The sequence below is a fragment of the Sorex araneus genome, chromosome 5 (assembly GCF_027595985.1).
Source record: "Sorex araneus isolate mSorAra2 chromosome 5, mSorAra2.pri, whole genome shotgun sequence".
Classification (NCBI taxonomy): Eukaryota; Metazoa; Chordata; class Mammalia; order Eulipotyphla; family Soricidae; genus Sorex; species Sorex araneus.
Genome location: NC_073306.1, coordinates 122,164,375 through 122,190,397, shown reverse-complemented (window position 1 = coordinate 122,190,397; position 26,023 = coordinate 122,164,375). Strand labels below are relative to the sequence as shown.

Here is a 26,023-nt window from a genome sequence, read left to right as displayed (position 1 = left end):
CGGCCCCGCGGCCTCCACAGGGCCACCCTCCCATCCGCTGGCTCGGTTTCCCTGGAGGCGGGTGAGGCGCTTGGTCTTCTCCCGTCACACGGGCTGACGCTCGAGCTCGCGCTGTAGCCCACGCTCCTCCTTCACTGAGGGAAGCGGGAAAGGCGACTGGGGGCCGGGGGCACGGCCTGCCCGAGCTGAATGCAAAGCCTGCTGAGCACGGTGTGGGGGTGGGTGGTGCGGCCCGTGGCAGGGCACACGCCGTGCAGAAACCAGCTCAGCACTGCCCCTCGCGCCCAGGTGCCGGCTCACCTCCCTCCCTCCCGGCTCCCGGTCCTGGCCTCGGACCTTCACTCCCATCCCCTTAACCGCCGGCGCCCAGGACACCAGGCTGGGGCCAGCACAGTGGGGATGGAGCCCAGCGGGGAGCAGCTGCCTTGCGCATACACACAAGGCCCTGGCTCAATCAGCATCCCCCAACACACACACACACACACACACACACACTCACACACACACACATATACATACACACACACTCACACACACATACACACACACACACTCACACACACATACACACACACATACACACACGGCTGGGGAGCAGCTGCCTTGCACCTACACACAAGGCCTTCGGCTCAATCCCAGCATCCCCCAACACACACATACACACACACACACACACACACACACACACACACACACACACACAGAGCAAAGGGCAAAAACCAAAAACGCAACGACCCCTGGGCTCAGGGGTGGCTCAGGGGTGGCTCTACCGGATATGAGGCCTGGCCACTCCTGCACGGGGTCCCAGGCAGAACCCGTGTCCCGGCTGCAGGCCCAGGAGATGGCTCACCAGAAGCTGAGCACCGGACCCTGCCAAGGGCAGCCGAGCAAAGCCAGAGCTGACGTGCTGGGGACAGGACGGCCCCCAGGCCCCCAGGGGGTGCAGGCCACAGCAATGCTGGCAAGTCTCACAGCCCGCGGGGAGAGGCCCCCGGGGAGCCTAGGAGTCTCTCCGCAAGAGTCTTGGGGACATAGGCATCGGTGTGTGGCCGAGCACTGGGCCCTGCCGCCTGCCCCAGCCGGGCCAGGTCACCCCTTGGCCACAAGCCTGCTCCCAGCCCCGTCAGGACCCACAGCTGTAGCTCGGGCCAGAAAGACCCTCTCCCACCCTGGGCCACAGCGTGCCTGGGGCAGAGCTCAGGGGCCGGGGGCTGGCTTTCCCAGGCACCCTCGCATGTCCCCACCCATGGGTTGGAGCCCCCTGTAGGAACTGCCCCTTCAGTCCACACAGCAGATTCCACTCCCTTTTCCTCCCTCCACCCCCAACACAAGCTTAGTAGGAGCAGTTCTGGTCCCAACCATAGTTTTTAAATAGTTGTGGCCCCAGTCATAGACCTTAAATAGTTCTGGGTTGGGACTATGGCTCAGTGGTAGAGCACTTGGCCCGTGTGTGTGCAGTCTAGGTCCCATTCCTGGGATAAGCAAAAAGAAAAGAAAAAGAAAAAGAAAGAAAAGAAAAGAAGAAAGAAAGAAAGAAAGAAAGGAAGGAAGAAAGGAAGGAAGGAGAGGGGGGAGGGAGGGAGGGAGGAAGGAAGGAAGGAAGGAAGGAAGGAAGGAAGGAAGGAAGGAAGGAAGGAAGGAAGGAAGGAAGGAAGGAAGGAAGGAAGGAAGGGAGGGAAAGGAAGGAAGGAAGGGAAAGGAACGAAGGAAAGAAGGAAGGAAGGAAGGAAGGAAGGAAGGAAGGAAGGAAGGAAGGAAGGAAGGAAGGAAGGAAGGAAGGAAGGAAGGGAGGGAGGGAGGGAGGGAGGGAGGGAGGGAGGGAGGGAGGGAGGGAGGGAGGGAAAGGAAGGAAGGAAAGAAAGCAAAAAGAGAGAGAGAGAGACTACTTGAAGAAATAAGCATGTCTGCCCTCTGCAGAAAGACCCAGTGAGGGCAGGCGCCACCCTTGGGTCTGCGTTTGGTGCTGATAAGGTCCTGCTGCCATCCGGACCCCTGGGCTTGCTGTGCGGGGCTTCCCGGGTCCATGCAGGCGGCCCTGAAAGCTGCCCCGGCCGGTCAGGCCCTCCCCAGGCCCCCTGCAAACACGAAGGCGAGACCGAGTGTGGGAGGGAACGTGTTTACTTCCGGTACAAAGGCTTCCTGTTATCGACAAGTTGCCGCTATTATTTACAAGTTTTATAAAACGGAAATTAAAAATGATGGGCCCGTTTGGCGCCAAAAGTGGCGTGTCCAAACAAATCAGTAGAAAAATAAATGTTCAAGCTATGTGGGTTCAAAATAAACATCACTGGGACGGAGGGGGGGCCCGCACCGGTCAGGGCTGGGACTTGAACATCACCTCAGCAAAGATGCAGCGGGTGCGGGTGGCCGGGGGCAGCCCTGGGCCCAGAGCCTGCTGGAAGAGGCGCCCCGGGGGCCACAGGCACCCGAGCAGACACACAGAAGAGGGGTCATGAGCCGTGTTCCCAGGCTGCACTGCGGCGGGCCCCGCCTGGGGGCTGTGCTAAGAGCTGGGGGCCGCCCCGGTGCTCGGCTGGTGGCATCGGGACTGGGTCCCGCCGTGGAGAAAGCTAAGCCACTTGGGGATAGAAAACTCCTTATTGCTAACGAGGAACAGGACCCTGGCGGGGGTCACCAACGCCCGCCAGAGAAACAGTGACACGGACAGCAGGGAGAAGGCTGGGGGGCGCCGGGGTCTGGGCCGCGGTGGGCACATGCGTGCTCCCACCCGCCATCGAGCCTCGGGTCACCCGGCCAGCCCTGCCCCAGCCCGGCAGGTGCCCGCGGTGGCTCTCTCGTCGCTGCCCGCAGCGCAGGGTCAGGGAGAGGCGCGTGGGACGGACGAGCAGCTGAGCAGCAGGCGGCACAGCCCCGCCAGGCCCCACCCGGACAGGCGCGCACCCTCCGGGACCCCGGGCGGGAAGGAGCCCTTGAAGGGGCCGGGTGGGCGGGCGGCTCCAGCAGCTGAGGTCAGGGTCTCTCACTGTCCTGCAGTTTGGCCCTTTTCGCCTTCAGGGACAGGTGCTGGAAGAGAAGAGAGAACGTGTGACTGGGGTGAGCAGCCGGGCCGGTCTCGGCATCGACCCTCCGCAAACAGCACCGGCGCCCACCCCAAACCCTTCCGCAGCGAACCACACGCCTAGGGGAGGGGTCTGGGGGGAAAGGCCAAGGTGACCCGACTGACACCTGGTACTGGCCCCTAGGGACTCAGCTCACAGGACAGCACCAAGGCCAGACGGGCTCAGGGGACGGGCTCGGGGAGCTTCCACGGGCAACAAGTCCCTGTCCGTCCCCTCGAGTGACCTGGGCTCCTTGGGGTCAGGCCTACACCTCCCTGCCCATCCCCTCTCGTGACCTGGGCTCCTTGGGGTCAGGCCTACACCTCCCTGCCCGTCCCCTCGAGTGACCTGGGCTCCTCGGGGTCAGGCCTGCACCTCCCTGCCCGTCCCCTCGTGTGACCCCGGGGAGGTCAGGCCTGCACCGTCCCTGCCCGTCCCCTCGTGTGACCCCGGGGAGGTCAGGCCTGCACCGTCCCTGCCTGTCCCCTCGTGTGACCCCGGGGAGGTCAGGCCTGCACCGTCCCTGCCCGTCCCCTCGTGTGACCCTGGGGAGGTCAGGCCTGCACCATCCCTGCCCGTCCCCTCGCGTGACCCTGGCAGCTGAGGCCCGCCACCCCCAGTCCTGGCTGGGAAGAGGGAGGTGATGTCACGGGGCCAGAGGGACCATTTTTGGCGTCCTCTCAGGGAAGAATGCTGAGTGTAAACACAGCTGAGCCTCCTCTGGCCCGAGAGGGCGCACGGCCATGGAAAGTTCCGCAGGGGCCGGAGGGACGCGAGGCCCCAGATCGACCCGCTCTCCGCCTGCAAGCTGACGGCAGCCCTGGGGCGGGGCGTGGGGGGGGGCAAACACGGGCGGTTTCTACCCCCTGGGCCAGAGTGAAGCTGGGCGCCCCAGCCCGGCCCTCGGAGGGAAGCAGCCAGCGGGGCTGCAGCCGTCCCTGACCCTGGGGGCTGCCTGTTCTCTGCTCTCGCACCCGGGGCTTGGCCTGAGTGTCTGTCGTCTGGGGCTGAGTATCTGACAGTTTCGGCTCTGTTCTGAGTCCAAAGCGTCCAGGACCCCTGCAGGGGGACTTCCCCGTGTCCGTCCTGTCCTCAACGGCGCCCGGCGACCATGCCAACCTCTCCCCTTCTCGAGTGTCTCTTCCAGAAGGTTCTCGTGGTCTCTGAGTGTGGCCGCACGGCACTCAGTTCACCCTGGCTGGGCTGAGTGAGGAGGGGGAGAAGGCGCTTCCCGGATGCTGCCAGCGGGACACAGACGCCCACGGCCCCAGGTGGGCGGTGGCGGGCACAGCGGGCGACAGGGGGAACCTGGCATCCAGGAGAACGAGGAACCCCAAGTCCAGGGTCACTGCGAACCATGGTTTCAACACAGCCAGCACAGCCCGGGCCTGGGCTTCCCTCCGGGGCAAACCCCTCAAGCAACTGAGTCCAAGCCCAGGACCAGGGGGAGAGAAACAGCCCAGGCCAGCTGGACACCAGGACTCAGGCTTGGGCGTGGACAGGAGCTGAACAGACCACGGCCGCGGCTGGGCAGGAGAGGGAAAGAGGGAGAGGGAGAGGGAGGGAGAGGGAGAGGAGCGGGGTGGGTAAGAGAGAAAGAGAGGAGAGAGAGAGAGAGAGAAAGGGAGGAGAGAGGGAGAGAGAAGAAGAGGAGAGAGGGAGAGGGGAGAGGAGAGAGGGGGAAGAGAGAGAGGTAGAGAGGGAGGAAGGGAGGAAGGGAGGGAGGAAGGGTGAGAGGGAGGGAGAGAGGGGAGAAAGGGAAGAAGGGAGAGGGGAACGGAGAGAGGGACAGAGAGAGAACAGGAGGGAGGAAGGTGCGTGCAGCCTCCAGGGCTGAGAGCCGGCCGGGATGTCAGGGCAGAGTTTGGGTTCCCGTGAATGTTTCTGTGCGTTTCGCAGCACGGGGGCCAGTTCTCACGAACACGAACAGGAGGAAACTGCCCCGGGCCCTCCCGCAGGAAAGCGGGTGCCCTGGGCCACGTGCGGGGAGCATAGGCGCCTTCCTCCTGCGCCGGTGACAGGGCGGAGGTGCTGGGGACGTCCGGTCTGCAAGAGCAGGGGGGCCGGAGGGCCAACCACACGCTGTGTTGGCTCTGCGTCAGGGGGGCTCAGTCCCCAGTGCTCTGTGTTCACCAGGAACGCGTGCTGCTGGCGGAGCACCACGGGTGGCACGCGGTGCAAATGCCGGCTACCCACGGACAACCCGGCGCGCTCACACCGACCAGGGGGTGCGCGATGGTCTGACCCCCCTCCCCCGCACAGTGGAGGGGGCCTAACTCAGGGTCTGCACTGAGGAGACACGGGAGCTCCGGGAACACGGAGGCGCAGGAAGCCGGCGGCCCGGGGCAGACGGCGCTCGCTCCTACCGTGCCCTGCTGGTAGAAGTGCGGCGCCAGCTCCAGCAGCCACGCGGACTCGACGGCGGTCACGTCCCGCATGTAATACTTGGAGGTCTGGATGACCTCGTTGTAGATGACCCTGCAGGGAGAGAAGCGCGCGCTACGCTCCTGCGTGGGTGCAGGGCGGACAGCCGCCGCTGAGCACCCAGAGTCTCTCCCTGGGGGCCCGCCGAGGAAGACCAGCAGAGGGCTAACGGGCTCATGAAAAAGTGCTCACCATCACTGATGAGCAGGGAGAGGGGGACTTTTTTGAAAGACAAAAATACAAGCCCTATCTTTTAAGTAATCAAAGCGAAGAGACATGAATGTAGTCTACCAAAATGCCTCGCTGGGGGCTGGAGAGAAAGCTCACCGGGCAGCAGCCAGCACACTGCGTGGAGGAGAACCAGTCGGACCCTGGCACTTCCCGGTGGCCAACCCCGCCCCGCGCCCGGCACTGCCAGGAGAAACCCCCAGCCCCACCCTGCAAGCACCAAGCTAAGAGGAGGCCCTAGTTACTGCCTGGAACAGAACAAAAAAAAAGAAACAAAACCCAAAAGGGGTCTGTGTGGACCCTCGACTCAGCCCCACCCAGTCTCGCCAGGGTCCTCCCGCCCTGAGACCCTGGGCCCCTCCCCTCACGGCAGCTCCCGGCCCGCTCCCCACCTGGACCCGTCCTCCCGCACTCGGGGGTCCCAGTCTGGAGCAAGGCCGCGCCCCCGCCCAAGGCCAGCTCTGATTCTCCGGGGGACACAAGCCTCCCAAGGTGGACACGCGCTCCGCATGTCTGTCAGCCAGGCGGCAGCCTGGGTAAGCTGGGTGTTTGCCGCTTGTGGCTGGGGTGAGAGTGAGCAGAGAAGAGAGGGTTAGAGGGATGCTGGGTGACTCGGCCTCACACAGGCGGGAACGGGGGCGAGGGGGCTTACCAGCGAGGGGGCTTCTCGGCGTAGAGGACGGAGGCCGGGTGGATGTGCAGCTCGTGGTCGTCACGGATGGTCCTTGGGGAACAGAGGGACAGCGTCACTGACCCCCACAGGGGACCACACGCTCCCTCCCTCGGAAACCAAGACCGAACCTGGCGGCCACACAACATGGCTCTCCTGCGGGCACGGTCCCCGGAAACGTTTCCCGAGTACAGAAACGACGCGAGTCACTGCCACAGACCGAGGGGAACAGGAGAGAGAGAGGCTCTCGGGGCGGGAACGGTCCCAACTGGGCTCCATCACCTGCCCCGAGGGCCTGCAGCCCCCGGGCTCTCCGTCCACACAGCCACGGGGAGGCGCCATCCAGACCGCGACCAGGGCATGCCTGGTGGGCGCCCGGGCCCTCCTAACACGCGTGTGGGCAGATGGGCACCGTCTGCAATGGTGAGGGCACTGACAGACGATGTCTGAGGGCCGAGACTCCGCTCAGGAAGGCCCTCGAGGAGAATGGGGGTCACCGCACAGAAACACCACGGGGGCGCTGATGGGGGGGGGGAGACCACAGGCCTCCAGGGCCGCCTCAGGTGCGGGCGGCTCTCTGCGGGAGCACCACCGGTGAGCCGCAGAATCATGCTGCAGGTTACAGAGCCCTGCGGCACGAGGGCACACTAAGGGAGACTGTAGACACTTCTCAGGGCCAGTCAGCCGCAGGGGTACTGCACAGGAGACCCCAGGGCCGGAAAGTTTAAAAAGCTCCACACTGGGGCTGGAGCGATAGCATAGCAGGTAGGACATTTGTCTTGCACACGGCCAACCTGGGTTTGATTCCCAGCGTCCCGTATGGTTTCCTGAGCACCACCAGGGGTGATTCCTGAGTGCAGAGCCAGGACTAACCATCGCCGGGTGTGACCCTAAAAAAAAAGCTCCACACAATTCTGGACTTGTTAACGAGGCCGTGCCCAGTCCAGGACCATCAGGCGGGCCTCGGGGACAGGCCAGGAGTGTGTCTGAGCGGAGGAGAATGAAAGGCAAGATCGCAGATGCGGAAACCCAAAGAGCTGGGAAGAAAGTCTTCTTTCTTCCCAGAAGAAAGGCTGCTCCCTCGCCACGGGCAGACACGCACGACCCCTGTACTTCAAATACCCCAGGGAAGCCGCAAGGCCAGAGTGAGTCGAGACAAAGAAGACTCAAGGAGCCGGGCTAAGACCTGGAAGGCTCCCATGTGGAGAGAAGAAGGGTGGGCCGTGGCTGGCTTTACTTTCTTTTCCTACGTGGAAGGCATCGCTGGGCTGGCCGTGTCTCCAGCCTAGAAAACCATCCGAGGAAACCAGCGGACATCGTGGGCAAGAGGCGGCTCAGAACCTGAGGGACAGGCATGAGGCCCCCAGGTGTCCATGAACGCTGTGGCTCTGGTCCTGCAGATCGGGGGGCTCAAAGACTCACCCAGGGCGCGAGCCACTCCCCTCGCACCATCACCTCCTAATTCTGTCCTCAGGGAGCTGGAATGACCTCGCTCTCCTGGCCTGCCACTGTCACCCCAGACTTTTTTTGGGTCACCCCCGGCAATGCACAGGGGTTACTCCTGGCTCTGCACTCCGGAATCACTCCTGGTGGTGCTCAGGGGACCACATGGGATGCTGGGAATTGAACCCGGTTGGGCCGTGTGCAAGGCAAATGTTCTACCGACTGTGCTATCACTCCAGCCCGTCACCCCATTCTGTAGCATGTGGATGTGCTAAATAATTGAGGCGCGTGTCCAGGAAAGTATGTTGCTTACATCCATAGACTAACCACCCCAACCAACTTTCAGAAGAAAGCCTGGTATACGTGAAGAGTAACAGTTTCTTTTCATTTCTTGGCAATCCTTGCACATCAACTTTCTCTAGAGTTCGGGCCCATTTCTTAGGATTTCCGACAGCATCAAGTTACCTGTAAGCTCCTGTAGAATGAAACCTCGCCGCGTTGGCAAAGAATCCTGCCACGATGCACCTCAGGACAGGATCCGGGTCACCTGCACGGGGGCCGTAAGCAGAAAGAGGACACGTCTCCTCCTGCCCTGGACCAGGCCAGCACACACGGGACCCAGCCCTGCCTCACTGCACGTGGCTGCGAGCCCTCACGCCCTGGCCCCTGCTCACTGGGGCTGGAGGCCTGCCTGGCACCGTCCATGGTGGTCACCCCTCACCCCCGGGCCCAGCAGCTCGTCCTCTGCCTCCGATGGAAACACTCTGGGCTATTCCACTACTGCCTTGGGACTCCTTTGCCCCCGTAATACCCAGATGACCAGACAGATGCTGGGTCCTACCTGGACCCTATGGCCTGTGTCACAGTCTGGGCAGGGATGCAGGAGGGCATCCTGTGGGAATGCCGGTGCTTCTGGAAGACATTAAGTGGGGATGCAGCACCCCAAAAATGATTTCTGTGGTCAGAAGCTGCAGCATGAGGCTTTGACATTCCATTCCAATTCGTGCTTCTAAACATTTTCCAGAATCAACAGCCTCCCAGATACAGATTTCTACCAGATAATGTCCAAATTAATGTACTACAGGATAATGTCATTTGGACCCTATTTTGTTAATTCAAGACTCACTTTTTAAAAATACTGAAAACTCACTGAAGGGGTCAGAGCAGTAGTATAGTGGGTCAGGGACTTGCCTTGCAGGCATCTGACCCGGGTCCAATTCGTAGCTTCCCTCTGGTCCCCTGAGGCCCACCAGGAGTGATCCCTGAGTACAGAGCCAGGAGTAAGCCCTGAGCATTGCCAGGTGAGGCCCCAAAACCAAAATTAAATAAAATAAAGAGACTTTACCATTACAATTGGCAATCTTTTCTCTTTGTTGGTGGTGCATAAAGTAATGGTGTCTTTCAAATGACCACATATGAAGACCCAAAGATATAGAATATGTGGGTAAGTTCCAAAAAAGTATGAAATTTAAGGCCACCAACTATATATGTGAGAATACCAGTTATGCTGCATTCTTGGTTTTTGGTTGTTGTTGTTTTCGGGGGCGGGGGGAGGAGGGGTGATCTGTGTCCAGGATCACTCCTAGTGGTGTCTGGGGGACCACATGTGGAACCAAGGCTGGTCAGGCACAAACAGGACAGCACTTCAATCCCTGCACGCTCTCTCCAGCCCCCACACTGCTTTCTCACCAGCAATGCGTTGGCAAAATGGAACCTCATCTTTTATTGCATGTTTGTTTGATTACTACCCAATTTCCTTTTGGGTGAATTTTCTAGCCTATTCTTTTGCCCATGTATGTATTTGGAAACTAGTGCATTTTCTTAAAGCGTTACTTAAACTCATTCTGTAGTGCAGCTCTTAGGTTGTTCTCTCGTGCTGCTAAAAATATTTTCACTATTTGCTATGTTTTTAATCACCTAGCTTTAAAATCTGTCTGTATTCTATTGCACCTCCATATTTCTCCCTCCTGTCCCCGGGCACGAACAGATGAATCACAAACCTGCGCTTCTAGCCATAATCTGACGCCAGGCCCAGTCCCTTCTCTCTAGGTGCCCACCGGGAATCTCCATGCGGAACAGAAAGTGCCTCTGATGGAGACACTTTCACTTCCACTGGGTGAAAACTGGTGTTTGGGGCAGAGGGGCGCAGCTACTGCAACACCTGCGATGCTCCAAAACCCAGCCCTGCCTGGCAGAGCCTTATTTCTTAGTTCTGCACTTCCCTCATCGGGACGATCCAAACTTTTCCTCTGCGCGAGGGGATGTGAAAACCGGGGGAGGCAGCACAGACGCAGAAGGAAGAGGATTAGGGCAACAGGTCACCGGTGCCCCGTCAGCGTCCCTGGGAAGTGTCCTGTTTCCATCAGTGACAGCGTCGGGTTTGAGCTGTCATGAACCTACACAGCCATGAAGATGCCCTGAGCTCTCACAGGAGCTCTGCTCCAAGCACTTGTCTCCAGCCCTCCCTCTCTGCCTCCCGCCTTCCCTCCCTCCACATCGGCACCGCGCTCGGGCCCCACGGCTAAGCAGTGCACTCCTTCCACCTCCAAGAAAACATCACCCTCTGGTTAGTCTAAAACTACCGCACCCCTCCCGTCAGCCGCGCACCAGGAGTGAGACTCCGCCTTCACCTGCCTCTGACTGCTTGTCGTGCGTGTGAAGGTAAACTAAGGCGCTGGCATCAAGTCGCCCACGTCCCAGCTCTGACCCCACCACACTGGCACTGGGTGACTTGCAGCAAGTTACCCTGCACCTCTGAGCTGTTGTCTCATCTGTGAAATAGGCAAAACGGCCACGTCAGTGTGGAGCATGAAGTGAAGCCACAAGCGGCGATACTCGGGACACGGGCTGGTCTGTCAGACACTCAGGGTCGAGCCAAGGTGCAGCGGCACCGGGCACCGGACAGGACTCAAAGGACAACAGCGGACTCAAGGACTGGTGTCACCTGCCCTGGAGGATGAGTGTCTGCAGACCCTACGGCTGCAAAGGCGGGGAGGGACAGTGGGAGATGCCCAGGCACAAGCTCCCGTGTGTTTTCAGGCCCTGGACGTCAGCGCTACCAGCAAGAGCCCAGGCTGACACGGGCTCGTCCCTTCCGCCCGCCGGGCCGGACTCGAGTGCTGACACAGTCCTGCCTCGCCAACATCTGGATTCAAAACTAGGTGTGACTCACATATAAAAGGCACGAACAGCCACCACCTGAAGCTACTGTCTCTGCCAAATCCGACATGGGCAATGCATGACACAAGGTACGAGGCAGATGTTAACCGTGTTGCCAGGGCGATCAGCTATTTCTAAGCTATTTTGATAAAGGAAGAACAGCCCTCAGAAAGAAAAGCGACGTCCGTGTTGGGGGGTGGTAACACGGCTCCTTTCCCAGGCAGCTTTCACCCGTGCAGGCGACACCGAGGGGGCAGCTGGCAGCACTGGGGTGCACCTGCATGCGTGCCCGGGGCAGAGCCGAGCGAAGACTCACCTTCGCTGGAGTTCCTGGGCACTTGGAACTTGATGAGAAGCTTCTTCAGCTGTTCTCGCACGGTCGCAGCTCTCACGAGACCCTTGTAATTCAAGAAATGCTCCTGGCACCACTGCGAGCTCTTGCTGTGCTGGGGAGACCCGGACAGGGGGAGGCTGAGGCGGCTGCTCCCCTCCGCTGCCCTCCCCCCAGGGCCCTGCACAGCCCCCAGCAGCACCCGTCACCAGCCCCCGCTGCGCCCCACTCACACCCGGCACGAACCGAGACACCCGAGACAGAGCCCTTTCTAGACCTGAGCACCCACGAGAGGCGGATGCCAGAAAGAAACACCTCCCGGGGCTTCTGCATCAGCCAACCGCCCTTCTCCCGAGAGCTCGCGTGAGCTGATCCCTGCTCTTGGTGGGGCGATGGGGGCTGATGCAGTGGCCACATTCGGTGATGCTCAGGGGTTACTCCTGGCTCTGCACTTAGGGATCACTCTCAGCAGTGCTCGGGGGACCCTATGGGATGCCTGGGGTCAAACCCGAGTCAGCCACGTGTAAGGAGAATGCCCTATATATAAGTACCCTATCATCTCTTTGGTCCCTTGATTTTTTTCTTTTTTCTTTTTTTTGTCTACCAACAAGCAATTTCATACTTAGCAATTTCAAATGATTTGCAAAATACTATTACTTATATAGTATATAAGTTATTACTTATAATAACACATGATTTGATTTCTTTTCTAGCAATAATGTTTCATTTCCCTCCCCCACCCTCACATTCCCTTCCCCGACCCCTCAACCCCCTGCGGTGTCAGGGACTAAACCCGAAGATTGAACATGGTCATTATGCCCTGGATTAAGTTATTACTGTAAGGATAACCTCTGAAATCATATTCTAGGGTAGGAAGCAAAGCATGTTAGATAAGACAATGTGAATCCCAGGGGATTCCCACGAAGAGAACAGAATAGTGTCATATAGACCCAAGGCCGCATTCTACTGGCAGGGCAAAGTCCAGATTGGGGTGCACTGTTTGTAAAATAAATTTCGTTCAGTTAACCCATAATTAGTCGTCTCAACAACAGGTCAAGAAATGCTCAAAGAAAACGTCTTTTCAAAAACATCTCCCCACGATCGCTGATCAAACAGAGTTGGATGTTTCTCTTCTTCTGAGAAAGTATTCAGGGAATGAATGCAAGAGGCTGAGACCCTCTATTGTTCCCACCGTCCCTCACTCTCTTTCAGCCATTACCAGTGACAGCTTTCTGCTGTGCTACTGCCCTCAAAAGGGAGACCTTTAAGAACCACTAAAATGGGGCTGGAGCAATAGCACAGCGGGTAGGGCATTTGCCTTGCACTCGGTTGACCCGGGTTCGATTCCCAGCATCCCATATGGTCCCCCAAGCATGGCTAGGAGTGATTCCTGAGTACAGAGCCAGGAGTAACCCCTGAGCATCACCGGGTGTGACCCAAAAAGCCAAAAAAAAAAAAGAACCACAAAAGTGACCATTTCCTAAGGCTCAGGACGAGCGGTGAGTGCAGCGGCCTGAGCAGCGTGGCCGTGGGCCCTGGGCTCTCCCAGAAGCTCCCGCCCATGGCCAGCAACAGCAGGAGGCTGAGAGAGCAGGCAGAGCGGGCTGGAAAGGGGGGGAGTCCTCCATCCAGGGAGCCCCCCAGGCCAGGAGCAGCAGGACACCATCCCAGGGGGGCGCCCGGACCCTCCCCGTGGGCCAGCAGGAAGGTCACAATCTAACAGGAGAAGGCGCAGGCCTCCCGGCTGTCCCGCCAGGAACTGAACCTTCCAGAAGCCCCGAGCCAAGACCCCCTTCACGTGGGCGGTGCGGGCAGGCTGCGCTTACTTTGATGAAGGCTTCGTACACGTTGAGCATGGTGAGGTGATCCCCCTCCTCCACCGCGAACCGTCGGTGCACGCGCATCTGGGGAGGGACAGGACGCTTAGCCGGGAAGGAAGGCGCCGGCGCGGAGGGCAGCAGCGGCCTCGGGAGTCGGGGACCGGCCAGCGCCCATGCCAGCTCCAGCTCCTGCAAGCCCGCGGGGAGTTACCTCGTCCGTCTGCTTCCTCGCCCCCTAGCCAGACTGCGGAGGGAACGGGCCATCCAGCGGCAGGAGAGAAATGCCAGATTCTGGTCTCTCTCCTCCTCTCGCCAGCCTCCTGCCCCAGTGCTCCTGTCTGCCCCCGCCCGGGAGGAAGCGCCGGGAGAGCAGGGGGCTGCCACCCTGCCCGTCCAGACTCCCCAGCTCCGTTTCTGTAAGACCCCGCGCGTGCCACCTGCTCCCGGGAGCTCAGGGAGCAGCGCACAGGGCACACAGGCAGTCTGCAAACCAACTTAGTGGCTTCGGACTTTCCTCCTTGCAGCAAATGCCGCACAACTTTCCTGCCTTCCTCCCTCCCAGGGCCCCCTCCCGTCCCTGCCTCTCCGACGCTGGCCTGGCGGGGCACCTGCAACAGGCCCGGGCCCACTCTCGAATGTGGGGTCTGACAGTGCGGGGAGAGAAGCAACAAACGCGACCGAGCAGCTGCATGCACAGGAAAGAGGGCGCCGGGTGTGCCAGGGGAACAGGACAGCGGGGCCGGCACGAGAGCGCGGACGCTAAACTGGAAATGAGCTTGGCCCGTCCGAAGGAAGACACGGCAGAAGGCAGCAGGGCAGCAGACGAGCCAGCAAACAAGGGTGCATGGACCGCCTCAGCACAGGGCACGGGGCACTGGGCAGGCCGGTGGCATTCTCCCTGCTGCACAGCCACCGTCGCTTCTGACTTGCCCCCCTGGAACGGACAGAGGCCCAGCTGCCCTGTGCCAAGCCACACACTTCCCTGTGGGGTGCTCCCCAATGCCGCGCCTTCCCGTGTCATGTTCCCCAATGTCGAGTCTTCTTGTGTCATGCTCCCCAATGCCTTGCCTTCCTGTGTGGTGCTCCCCGATGCCCCGCCTTCACTTGTGTGGTGCTCCTGGATACTGCGCCTTCCCGTGTGGTTCTCCCCAATGTGGAACCTTCCCGTGAGATGCTCCCCAATATTGTGCCTTCCCTGTGTGGTGCTCCCCAATGCCCCACTGTCCCCTGTGTGATGCTCCCCAATGTTGTGCCTTCCCGTGTGGTGCTCCCCAATGCCCCGCCTTGCCCTGTGCAGTGCTCCCCAAGGCCGCACCATCCCCTCTGTCTTCCCAGCATCTGCTCTCTCAGCTGTCCCTGATGCTGGGCCGCCTGCAGGTCTGGGCACCAACTCCACTGACTCCAGCAGGGCCCTGGGCTCCCATATGTCACCAATATTCCCAGGGCACCTGAAGGACAACCTCCCGCACTGGAGAGTGGGCCGGGTGAGGGCTGAGACGGGCGGCTCGGCACCGCCTGCCCAACTCCGGCTGTGCAACCCGGAAGGAGCGACAGAGCCCTCGGGCGCCTCCACCTCTAACAGAGAGAGCTGAGAAGCTGTACTGGGCACCTGCTCGCTCAAGCTCTGCCCAGCCAGGCCCAGGGGCTGAACGAGGAAAGCCCGAAGCCCTCTGGGACGCGGGACTCACTGCCTGAGTCTTCTGGTTGGAGGGGATCACAAAGACGTTCTGGATCTGCATCATGGCAGCGATGCTCAGGATTTCCTGCGAGCAGCCGAAAGTTCCTAGGAAACAACAAGCGCCCGTGAGCAGCCAAGACTCGGCCCGTGGGTTAGCATCTCGGTGAGGGCGATGCTCCGGATCTACGTCACCCTAACTCAAGGGGTGTCGGCTGCGTGGTCCAGACCGGGGGAAATGTGCACGGACTCAGAGCGGGGCGGCCGCTCCGTCCGACAGCTGGTCATACCATCGGCCTCACACCTGCTCCGGCTTGTGTGTGGGCGCTCACCTGGCCCACCTGGCAAAGCCGCAGCCTTGCGCCCGGAGCCACACTCTGGGCCTGGGAACCCCCCCCACCCCGGGGGCAGCAGCCAGGGAGCACCAGGGGAGGCGCTGCCCAGCAGGCTCCTGCAGCTGCCCGAGAGCCCCCACCCGGGTCCCGTTCCTCAGCGACAGGCAATGGCCTTCCAGGTGTTCCGAAATACGATGGCAGCTCATTTGCATCAGTTTCCGTAAAACATCCCTTTGTGGACTGCCAGTTCATATACAAGTAGATAAAAAGCATTTAAAAAAAAATAAATACAACACTTCCTTTACAAGGATGGGACCCACACACACCCTTCTCTAGATGATTTTACCTTCCAAGGATACTTTCCTCCTAGTCCCAGTCCTCACAAAAATCTGAAAGCGGGGGTGAGAGAGACAGTTCGGGGAGTGAGGCACTTGTCTGACATGCAGCCTGGCCCAGTCCATTCCTTGGTGCCACATACCGTCTCCTGAGCACCACCAGGGACGGCTCCAATTCCCCCCTCTCTCCTGACCAAAAAAACAAAACAAAAAACCCTCCAAGTATCAGAGAAGCTGAAACCCTTGTGTACTGGTGGTGACACTTACAGAACTGAACAGTCACTATGGAAAACTGGTCTAAGAACCCCTCCAAAAGTTCACCTTAAAATGATCCTACGGGGGGCCGGAGCGATAGCACAGCGGGTAGGGCGTTTGCCTTGCACGCGGCCGACCCGGGTTCGATCCCCGGCATCCCATGTGGTCCCCCAAGCACCGCCAGGAGTAATTCCTGGGTGCAGAGCCAGGAGTAACCCCTGAGCATCGCTGGGTGTGACCCAAAAAGCAAAAAAAAAAAAAAAAAAAATGATCCTACGGGCCAGAGTGATAGTACAGCAGACAGGACGTTTGCCTTGCACGTGGCTGACCTGGGTTTGATTCCCAGCATCCCATATGGTCTCCCACGCACCTCCAGGAGTAATTCCTGAGAGTTCCAGGAGTAGAGCCAGGAGTAACTCCTGAGCATCGCTGGGTGTGACCCAAAATACAAAATTAATAATTTTTTTTTTAAAAAAGAAAACGAACCTAAGATTCCACCCCGTGTGTATGCCCATGGAAAAGAAGAGCAAGGACTTGAGCAGACTCTTATACACTAATAGTTCTGTCCCACTGTTCACAAGAGCCAAAGGACAGGCGCCTGGAGCCCTGGGCTGCTGGGAGGAGGCTCTGACCTGGCTATGGGTGGGTGACCCACACCTGGTGGAAGTCAGGCAGTCGCAGAAGGAAATCTATTACGTGGATCTTCCTGGAGGCTCCCAAGAAGAGCCAAAGTCAGAGACAAAAAGCAGATAGGTGCCTGGAGGGACATGGGGAGAGATGAGGGAATGGGGACAGAACATCAGCTTGAAGAAAAGGCAAGGCTGTGGGGGGGGGGGGTGGCGGTGGCAGTAATGGCTGAACAGTGATGTGAATGCACACTTAGTGTCACAGAACTGTATACGTAAGGATGGTCACACTAGGAAGATATATGTAAAATCACATTCCCCACCCCAAAATAAACACGTTTCCTATGGGAAAAAATATCAATCAAAAGTCACTACTAGGTTCATAGAAAACAACCCAAAGAGCTAAGTGAGTAACTAATGATGACAAACTCTGAATCAAAGTTAGCAACACACCCTGAGCCAGTGTTTGTTTCACGGAAAGCTCCTTTGCGACTCCGTATCTATCAGACCGCCTTCCCCAGGCAGCACAGGATTTGGGGAAATAACTCCACGGAGCAAATACAATCTGTGGGAACTGAGATCCCCACCCACCTGATTCAAGCAGCATCTTCGCAAACATGGGGTTCAGAGGAAATTCTGCTATTCGCATGCCAAGAGGTTCGGTTAGGCGACAGTCTTTGTCCAAACCTGCCACGAGAATAACGAGAGTCAGAAGCATGCACCGTCGCGCTCGCACGGGTGCTGAAAGAACACTGGATGATGCATGCTTCGAAAAAGAAGACAAGGCATTCACAAATGAATCATCCCGTCCACGGTCAGCCTCACACAGGAGAGAGGCCTCGGGACACAGGCAGCAGTAACGCACTTGCCTGGCTTGTGTGAAGCTCTGGGTTCAAGCCCCAGCATAGCAGTAAATTAAAAACTTTAAAAAAAAAAACACGAATGCTGGGGCTGGAGCAATAGCACAGAGGGCAGGGCATTTGCCTTGCACGCGGCTGACCCAAGTTCGATTCCCAGCATCCCATATGGTCCCCTGAGCACCGCCAGGAGTAATTCCTGAGTGCAGAGCCAGGATTAACCCTTGTGCATGGCTGGGTGTGACCCAAAAAGAAAAAAAAAAACACGAATGTTAAGGGCTGGAGGAGAGAAAATAGTATAACAGGTAAGGCATTTGCCCGGCATGCAGCTGACCCAGGTTCAATCCCTGGCATCCCATATGGTCGCCCAACCCCACCAGGGGTGAGCCCTGAGTGCAGAGCTGGGAGTGAGTCAAGTGAGCCCACTTGCCCCCACCCCCCTGCGCCAACAAAGGGAAGAAAAATCTACTTTGGGGGTACATATGGTTGTCCTCTACCAGATTAAGAAAGGCTAAAAATGTAGCAGTTAATCATCACTGACTTTTATTAATTTATTTCCTGATAATTCTATTTGCCATTCCTTTAAGTTTTACTGGACCGAGTAATACGAAATAAATTTATTGCATGATTGCCAAGGGGACATGTTGGGGTGTAGGAGGGAACCTGGGTGTATTTGTGGAGGGAAAAGGACACTTGTGGGATCGGTGGGACTGATGTTAGAATACTACATGCCTGAAACAACTCTATTATGAACAACTTTGTAAATCACAGTGTCTCAATAAACATTCCTAAGAATAAAAAAATAAAATGAATTTTTTAAATTAAAAAAAAAATTTAATGTGGCTGACCTCAGCTCATTCCCCAACATCTTATATGGTCCCCTGAGTCCCCCAGGAAGGATTCTTGAGTACAGAGTCAGAAGTAATCCCTGAGCACTGCCAAGTGTGGCCCCCAAACAAAAAAATAATTAAAAAAATTTAAATAAAAGAAAAAGCAAAGTGAAAAGGGCCAATCATAAAATATCTCTCCAGTACAAGGAACGTCCAGAATATGCATATCTATGCAGCCTGAAGCCAGCAGGAGAACAGGAGAAAAAGGGTTGAGTTCAGTGCTCCCGTGGGCAGGATGACCGAAAAAATGTCCTGAAAGACCTAAACTTCTACAGATGATTGTGCAACCCCCTTACTATCCAGAAAAAAATAAAATAAAAAAACTGAACTGCACATTGTAAATGGTTAAATTATAGTTTGTGAATTCAATGAAGAGAGCTAAAAAAAAAAAAAGGAACAACCCCCCCCCCCGACGGTTCGCCGCCACCTCACCATGGCGAGGGGGTGGCAACGGTGCCAACCAGCAAAGAGCGAACCACCAGGTGCCGCCCAGAGATGCAGGCAGGTGCGGGCTGGACTCCCTGCATCGACTGTGTCGATCTGGCCAGGACTTTCTGTACGTGAGCAGCACGCCCATGCACAAGGTGTGTGGCGTGTTTGTCAGCGGGCAGACCGTTACAACACGCCGCCCGTGTTGTACTCGGTATGCCGAAAACAGTAACAAAAATGGGCCTTATTCCCCTGGCCCTGGAAGAGCCCCCAGTATGGCAGCGTTGAGAAGGACGAGCAAGGAGAGGCTGCTAAAATCTCAGGGCCTAACCAGGCTGCCAAAACAAAGAAGGACTAAAATGACTGTCTGCACTTTCAACTAAAAAGGAATAATATGAAAGGATAAAACCAATCCAAATCCAAATTTTAAAAAATGAAAGGACAAAATTTCCACTGAAATAATACCAAACGGATATTCTACTAACTTAGGGAACATTCAAGAGAAAGACAATCGATTTCCAGGAGGGGTGAATTCAAACTCGGTGTAGGCTCTTGTTTAACCTGGTGTTCTGCCCAGACACCACCACCACTGCAATCCAAGGGAATGCCAGGAACGAGTTAAGGGACTTAGGGAGGGGACACAGACTGGGCTGCAGGCTTCAAGGATGGGAGACGAGACCAAGCGGAAGTTTAGGAGAGGTCATGAGACCCCGAGACCGAGTGAAAGTTTGTGAGAGGTACCATCTAAGATCCCAGGGAATCTTGAACCCAGGCCCAGGGAATCTTCCGGAGATCTCTCTAATGACAGCTATTACTAGTTTTATTAGTACTGACATATTCTAGAAATTCACTGTCACAACTGGGCTTTACATGCCCTTAATCTCATTATGAGTGCTACCTTCTTTACTCTGATAAAACTACAGGATTAAGAGGATTATATATATGGGAAGAATCCATCCCTTCTTTTCTTTTTTCCTAATAGTTTAATAAATGGGACGGCTTTGTTGGCAAGTGACAGAGGCATTCTCCCCATTAAAGCTGGATCAACAAGTTGGGCACAGTATATATTTACTATTGCTACTCTGTAACTCCAAATTATTCTGACTTCAGGTGTGGCTTGCTCCAGTACTGGAAGTCATCTACACAGTGTGGAGATCTATTTCTTTACTGATCCTACTTTTACTAGTCACATATAAAGTGCTTTGACTGTAATAGCTGAAACAACTTTATATATATACACACACACATACATATATTTTTATATATGTATATATATAAAAACTTTATATATACATATATATATATATACACATACATATATTTTTTCCTTGTCTCCATGGCAGGCACCTTCCTTCTTATTCTCCCTCTACTTTGGGTCATCGTGGTTTGCAAAACAGGTAACTGAGAGGGCATCATATTTGGTTCTTAGTCTACTTTCAGCACACATGTCCTATCCCAAGCAATCCTTCCAACTATCATTGACTTAGTGGTCCCTTCTCTATTCCAACTGCCTTCACCCCCAGCACACAAGGCAGGCTTCCAAACTATAGAGCAACCTTCCTGTTTATTTATTCTTTCTCTATGTTTACTGCAGCACTGTTCACAATAGCTAGAATCTGCAAACAACCCAAGTGCCCGAGAACAGACAACTGGTTAAAGAAACTTTGGTACATCTACACAATGGAATACTATGCAGCTGTTAGAAAAGATGAAATCATGAAATTTGCTTTTAAGTGGATGGTCATGGAGAGTATCATGCTACGTGAAATGAGTCAGAAAGAGAGGGACAGACAAAGAAGGACTGCACTCATTTGTGGAGTATAAGATAACATAATATGAGATTAACATCCATCCCCTTCTTGAAGATACAAAGAATCCGGCAGTGAATACTGACTCACTAATAATCACTTATTGGGAAATTAGTAGAGATCACACAGTAAGAGAAAGGCATACCTCCCAGAGCATAGAGTAACTCCAACGCTTGCACCATCGACTGTGCTGGAGGGGGCTGTAAAAAAAAAAAAATCCTCAATTAGTTCTGGTAACAGACATAAAAATGTGAGTACTTCCTTCCCTCCGGCCTGCCCCGGACTTCCATCTCCGAGCTAGCTAACCTCCTGGAGCCCTGTCCTCTCTCTGGCAGGCGTCACAGAGGCTCTTGGACTCTCCATTCACCAAGTCTTTGAATTTTCCTCAGCATTAATCAAAATTATTTATTTTTTCTTGTACATCCCCCCCCCAAATTCTCAGTACTGTTTTTTTAAACCAAACACATATTTACTAGTGCTTCTCCTTGACCCCACCTGCCTGGGATGATACACCATCCTAAGGCCACTAGAAGGACTGTGTGTGTCTAATTTCCATTTCTTGGCTTCACTGCTTGGTTTTCTGCTTCCATTGTTTCTTGACTCACAGAAATTTTACATTTATTGCCCAGAATAGCTGTCTTATATCTAAACAGGATTATAAATAACCCACGAAGTAAGCAATTTTCTTACTATTGGGCAACTAAGCTGTGTTCAGCAGCTATTAGCTACTTTAATACTGCTAAGGGAATAAAATCATATGAACCTTATGATTTCAACTGGGCGAAAAACACAATTTTAGGGGAAAATAACCGGAAGGGAATATATGAAGATAAGTTTGTATGTAACTTTCCTCATATTTCAGGAAAGTTTATGATTTTCACTATTGGTGTTTTAAATATAAAATGATGCTACAAACATCATGCATTTAGGGTTTTTTTTTTCTCCCTTCAAATTAATTTTTCAGGAGAAACTTCCCTACGAGTTGCCAGGCATTTCTAAATGTTCTAAAGTTCCTAAAATAATGTCAGAAAGTCCTCCAAGAAGACTGAAGCAAAGTAAAAAGCCTTTTCACAAATTGTGTCAGCTTTGTCTATCAAACTTCTTTATATTTTATTATAAAAATGACATAAAATTACATTACATCTAATTTAATTTGTATTTTTCTTTCCTTTAGAAAAGCTAAACAAATTCTAATATTAGTTTACTATTGCTTTCTATCCTCTTTTCTGTAACTTTTTCTTTAGTAGCTCTTTCATTTGTTCTAAATGTTTGAATACTCTGTAGCTTTTGTGATACTGAGCTGTCACTTGTCATGTTTTCCTTTCAGACTTTTAATCTGCATATACTGGTCCTTTTTCCTAAATTTCCTAATTTCTTGTTCTACACTCCAATAATCAAAGGGTTCCTCCATATTTACTGTAAACACACAACTGTTTTCTTTGGAAAACTGATCTTCTCCTGATCATGAAACATATGGTATTAAGGACATCATTATCCCAAGAATCCAGACTTGTCACACTCTATAATGAAGACCACTGGGAGTGAAAATGCAATTGACAAATTCTACAAGTCCAGGAAGAAAATGAGTGACTATAACATGGCCCAGATATGAGGACGTGCTTGTCAATCACAGAACAAGAGAGGAACTCATAATGGCGCAGACAGAAAGGCTTTGCTGCAGAAATGCTTAGTGTGCTTTTAAAAGTAATGGGCAACTACAAATAGATACAAAATGAGACTTGAAAAAGCACTACAGGTGAAAGTTATTATCTTCAACAATTAGGGGAGGGGCTGGAGCGATAGTACAGCGGGTTGGGCGTTCGCCTTGCACACGGCCGACCTGACCTGGGTTCAATCCCCGCATCCCATATGGTTCCCCCACACACGGCCAGGAATAATTCCTGAGTGCAGAGCCAGGAAGAACCCTTGAGCATCGCTGGGTGTGACCCAAAAAGCAAAAACAAACAAACAAATAAAAAGCCAGGGTAAATAAGGGCTAGGAGGACTGGTCAATGGTTGGAATCTACCACAAGTGTTTGTGGGGTGGAGGGTAGGTAAGATAGAGAAGGGACCAGCATGACATAATAGTTGGATATAATCACGCAGGACAAGAACTGTTAAAAGCAGGTAAAGAGATATATAAGATAACCTTTCAGTATCTTCAGTATCTGTATTACAATCCACAATGCCCAAAAGTGGGAAGAGAGAGAGAGAGAGAGAGAGAGACAGAGACAGAGACAGAGACAGAGAGACAGAGACAGAGACAGTGTCTGCCATAGAGGCAGCCTAGGGCTGGGGTGAGGGGTGCTGGGAGGGAAATTGGGAAACCGTGTTAGGAAATGTACACTGGTGGCGGGATGGGTGTTGGAGCACTGTATGACTGAAACCTAACCATGAAAAGCTTTGTAAGGGTCTATCTCACAGTGATTCAACAACAACAAAATCAATGACACTAATTCTAACAAATGACTGGCTTACCAATTCAGAGTAAGGGGCCAGAGACCCAGCGCAGGGGTGAGGGAGGCTGCCAGGGGTGCTGCCAAGCCCAGTTTCTCTCCCAGCACCACATACAGTCCCTGAGCAGAGCCAAGAGTAGGTCCTGAGCACTGCCGGTGTGGCCCCAAAACAAAAAACAAACCCCCAAAATTCAAAAAAAAAAAAATCAATAATCATTTTTTAATCATAGAAATTTTTGAAAGACGCAGACAACAGCGCCCACCCCTCACTCCCCCCACCCTGCAATAAAACGAAGAGAACTCAAGGAAAAAAAAAAAAAGACAAGGTTGGGACGGAGGCACAAGAGCAAACACTCACTCCCTGCTTGTGTGCCCGGCAAGCAATCTGGACAAGTGTCCAGAACGAAGGACCAAACAGCTGTGGCCCTCGGGCCCCGTAATTCCCCTCCTGGAAACTGATCTTCAAAAATCGCCAGAAATGCCACCAGCCTCAGGGGCCTTCCCTGAAGTTCTAAACACTCCCCCACCCACCCCGTCACGAGGCTCGGGCCTGCAGCCCCCCAACAGACAGGGCTTCCGGCTGCACTATGGACACAACTCTGCCCCTCGGGGACCCGGGCACTAACTACAACCCCCGCCCCCCATCTGTAACCGCAGGAACGGGAGCTGTGGCTGCTGCATCGGCTATGCCGACCCCACACGGGGTCTGGCTCCGAGCAGGCGCTCAGCACGTGAGCTGTGCGGGGCAACCAAGGAGGTGGCAGCTCCGACACCAGGGCCTGAGCGCCCCGTGGCCCCGGAGGGCAGGCCGGACTTACTGACATGAAGTGGAACCTGAGGACATTGTCGATGCCCAGCGCCTTCAGCTGCAGGATGACGGGGGCCAGGTTGCTCCGCTGCATCTCCGGAACCGTGCACGGGGGCAGCTGCTCGAAGGCTTCCTCTGAGGGGAGGAGGTAAGAGAGGCCTGAGATCAAATGTCACCATCCACTGCAGTCCTCAGGCCAGAGGGACAGTTTTTCAGCTCTAACAAGAGGCCCGAGGAGTCTCGGATCAGACGGACATGTCATGATGCAAAGCCATCTCATATTTCGAAAATACTGTTTGGGGGCCAAAGCAATAGCGCAGTGGGTAGAACATTTCAATCCCCAGCATCCCACATGGGCTGTCAGGAGTAACCCCTGAGCATTACCAGGTGTGGGCCCAAACCACACAGCCACACTCCCCCAACCCCCAAACAGTACCGAAAAATACCATTTTATTTGGAAAAAATACTTAGGAAACTTATTCTTTCCAAGTAATATAGCTATAAAAGCGCATCCATTTACATTAGAATGCTTTCTGTGAGCAAAACAGTAAATCAAAGCAACAAATATTTGCTGACGGGTATGCTATTTCCATTTCTTCTGCTCAATAAGAAGGAAAGGAGCTATATTGATAAGCAAGGAATGTACTTCAAAGTAAATCAGCAAAATAATAACCAAAATCTAGCAAATAACCAAATCTTATGGAGAGCAGAAATTGTCAGCATTTAACTTTTTAACTTTCAAAATCAAGGAACCAGGCACACACACACACACACACACACACACACACACACACACACACACACACACACACACACTTCACACCCAGCATCCAATATTGCCCCAAGCTTCCACGCCTCACTGGAAACAAAGGTGCCCTCCAACAGGAAAAAGCGGAGAGGTGCCAAGATGGGAGAGGCCAAGGCGGGCAGGGAGGGAAAGACTTCGGGAGGCTTTTTCATAAAAGGGTGGGGGAAAAAAAGAGGGAGGAAAAGATTAAATCATTTTTGTGTCTATTCAGAGAGCTTATGGATTACAGAGAGAATGTTCCACCCTCAAAGCCCTCCCACGCCAGTCAGCGTTCGCCCGAGCACGCCCTCCCGAGCACGCCCTCCGTCGGCCGGGGTGGCCGGCCCCCAGCAGGGGCACAGCGCTGTAGTTCCCGAGGGACGAGCAAACCGCAACCCAAAGAGGTCGTGAAGAAACACCATCACTGGAAAACTTAAAAATGGTTGGCGTGGAAAGGCAGACAACTGGTGTCTGTGGACTAACGGATACCAAGTGCACGGGGCCGGTCTACAGGCTCTGACACACGTCAGTGACACGAAAGGGCCTGAGATCTGGGCTAGGACACGCGAGCCCCCAGGAGGAACAGTGCTCGGCCCCAGAGGGAAAAGAAGCCCAAGGTACAAAGGCACATTGCCGTGGCAAGAGGGCACCACGGAGGCCTGTGGGGGGAGCACCTTGCGGGAGCACTGACAGGGAGAGGAGAGAGCTGGATAATGAGGAAACAGCCAGGGAAAGACCAAAGGGGTGCGAGAACGTGTAGGAAAACAGAAGGTATGTCCGGGAGGAGCGTGACTCAGCTGACGCGGAGCGGGGTCGGCGGATGGGGAGTGGCCCGTGTGGGCAAACTGAGGAAGGCCTGTGAGATTCTGGGAGACACGGGAGCACTGTGAAAACTCATCAGAAGTGGGCTGCAGAGAAAGCCTAGAAGCCGGGAGCTGGTGCACCCCAGGACGACTCGTCGGCTCCTCGAAACTAACCCCACTGAGAGAGTGTGAGGCACCTGCTCTCCTCAGGCTGCCTCTGCTTCTGGGAAGCTCAGGGAGAGAACATGGCGCCAGTTCCCCGCTAAAAGCAGCTTATGGAGCAGGGGAGACAGCGCCAAGGGCTGGAGCAACGCTCTGCAGGCGCAAGTCCTGGGTTCAATCCCTGGGACCAGCCTGGACTCCTGAGCAATGCCAGGAGGAACCCCTGAACCCTGAGCCAGGAGTGGCACCCCACCCCAGCATCACCAGGTGTGGCCCTCAAAAGTTAACAAATGATCCCCCAGTTCCATTCCCCAACATGCACCCACAAAAAATTAAAAACAGGGTGTGAGGGCCATCTGGCTGTGACATCTGTCACCCCACTGATCACCAGAGTTGATGTGACTGGTACGGCTGTGACATGTATCCCACCGGTCACCAAACTTGATGTGGCTGATCTGGCTGTGACATCACCAGAGTTGATGCGGTTGATTTGGCTGTGACATGTCACCCCACTGATCAGCAGGGGTTGATGTGGCCTATCTGGCTGGCCAGGCAGGCGTCCCCTTCCTCCCCTCACTGCTCCGTGTACGTCCCTCCCAAGGCTGTGCTCCTGGTAGGAGATGACGGCCTGCCCCGACGAGAGATGGACCGTTCTCCCGTCGA

General features: G+C 54.9%; 1 protein-coding gene across 1 annotated transcript in view; it reads right to left on the bottom strand.

Moving 5' to 3' along the window:
• Positions 1–2,113: 2,113 nt before the first annotated feature.
• Positions 2,114–26,023, bottom strand: part of DHX35 (DEAH-box helicase 35) — a 74,205-nt gene continuing 50,295 nt past the window's right edge. Inside the window, exons 13-22 of the mRNA XM_004612629.2 lie at positions 23,619–23,743; positions 20,490–20,544; positions 16,952–17,047; positions 14,823–14,917; positions 13,141–13,218; positions 11,300–11,429; positions 8,290–8,371; positions 6,364–6,435; positions 5,426–5,537; positions 2,114–3,024 (exon numbers count right to left, since the gene is read on the bottom strand). Of these exons, the coding sequence (XP_004612686.1) occupies positions 2,971–3,024; positions 5,426–5,537; positions 6,364–6,435; positions 8,290–8,371; positions 11,300–11,429; positions 13,141–13,218; positions 14,823–14,917; positions 16,952–17,047; positions 20,490–20,544; positions 23,619–23,743 (899 nt within the window). The 3' untranslated portion in view covers positions 2,114–2,970. The remainder of the gene's footprint in view (positions 3,025–5,425; positions 5,538–6,363; positions 6,436–8,289; positions 8,372–11,299; positions 11,430–13,140; positions 13,219–14,822; positions 14,918–16,951; positions 17,048–20,489; positions 20,545–23,618; positions 23,744–26,023) is intronic.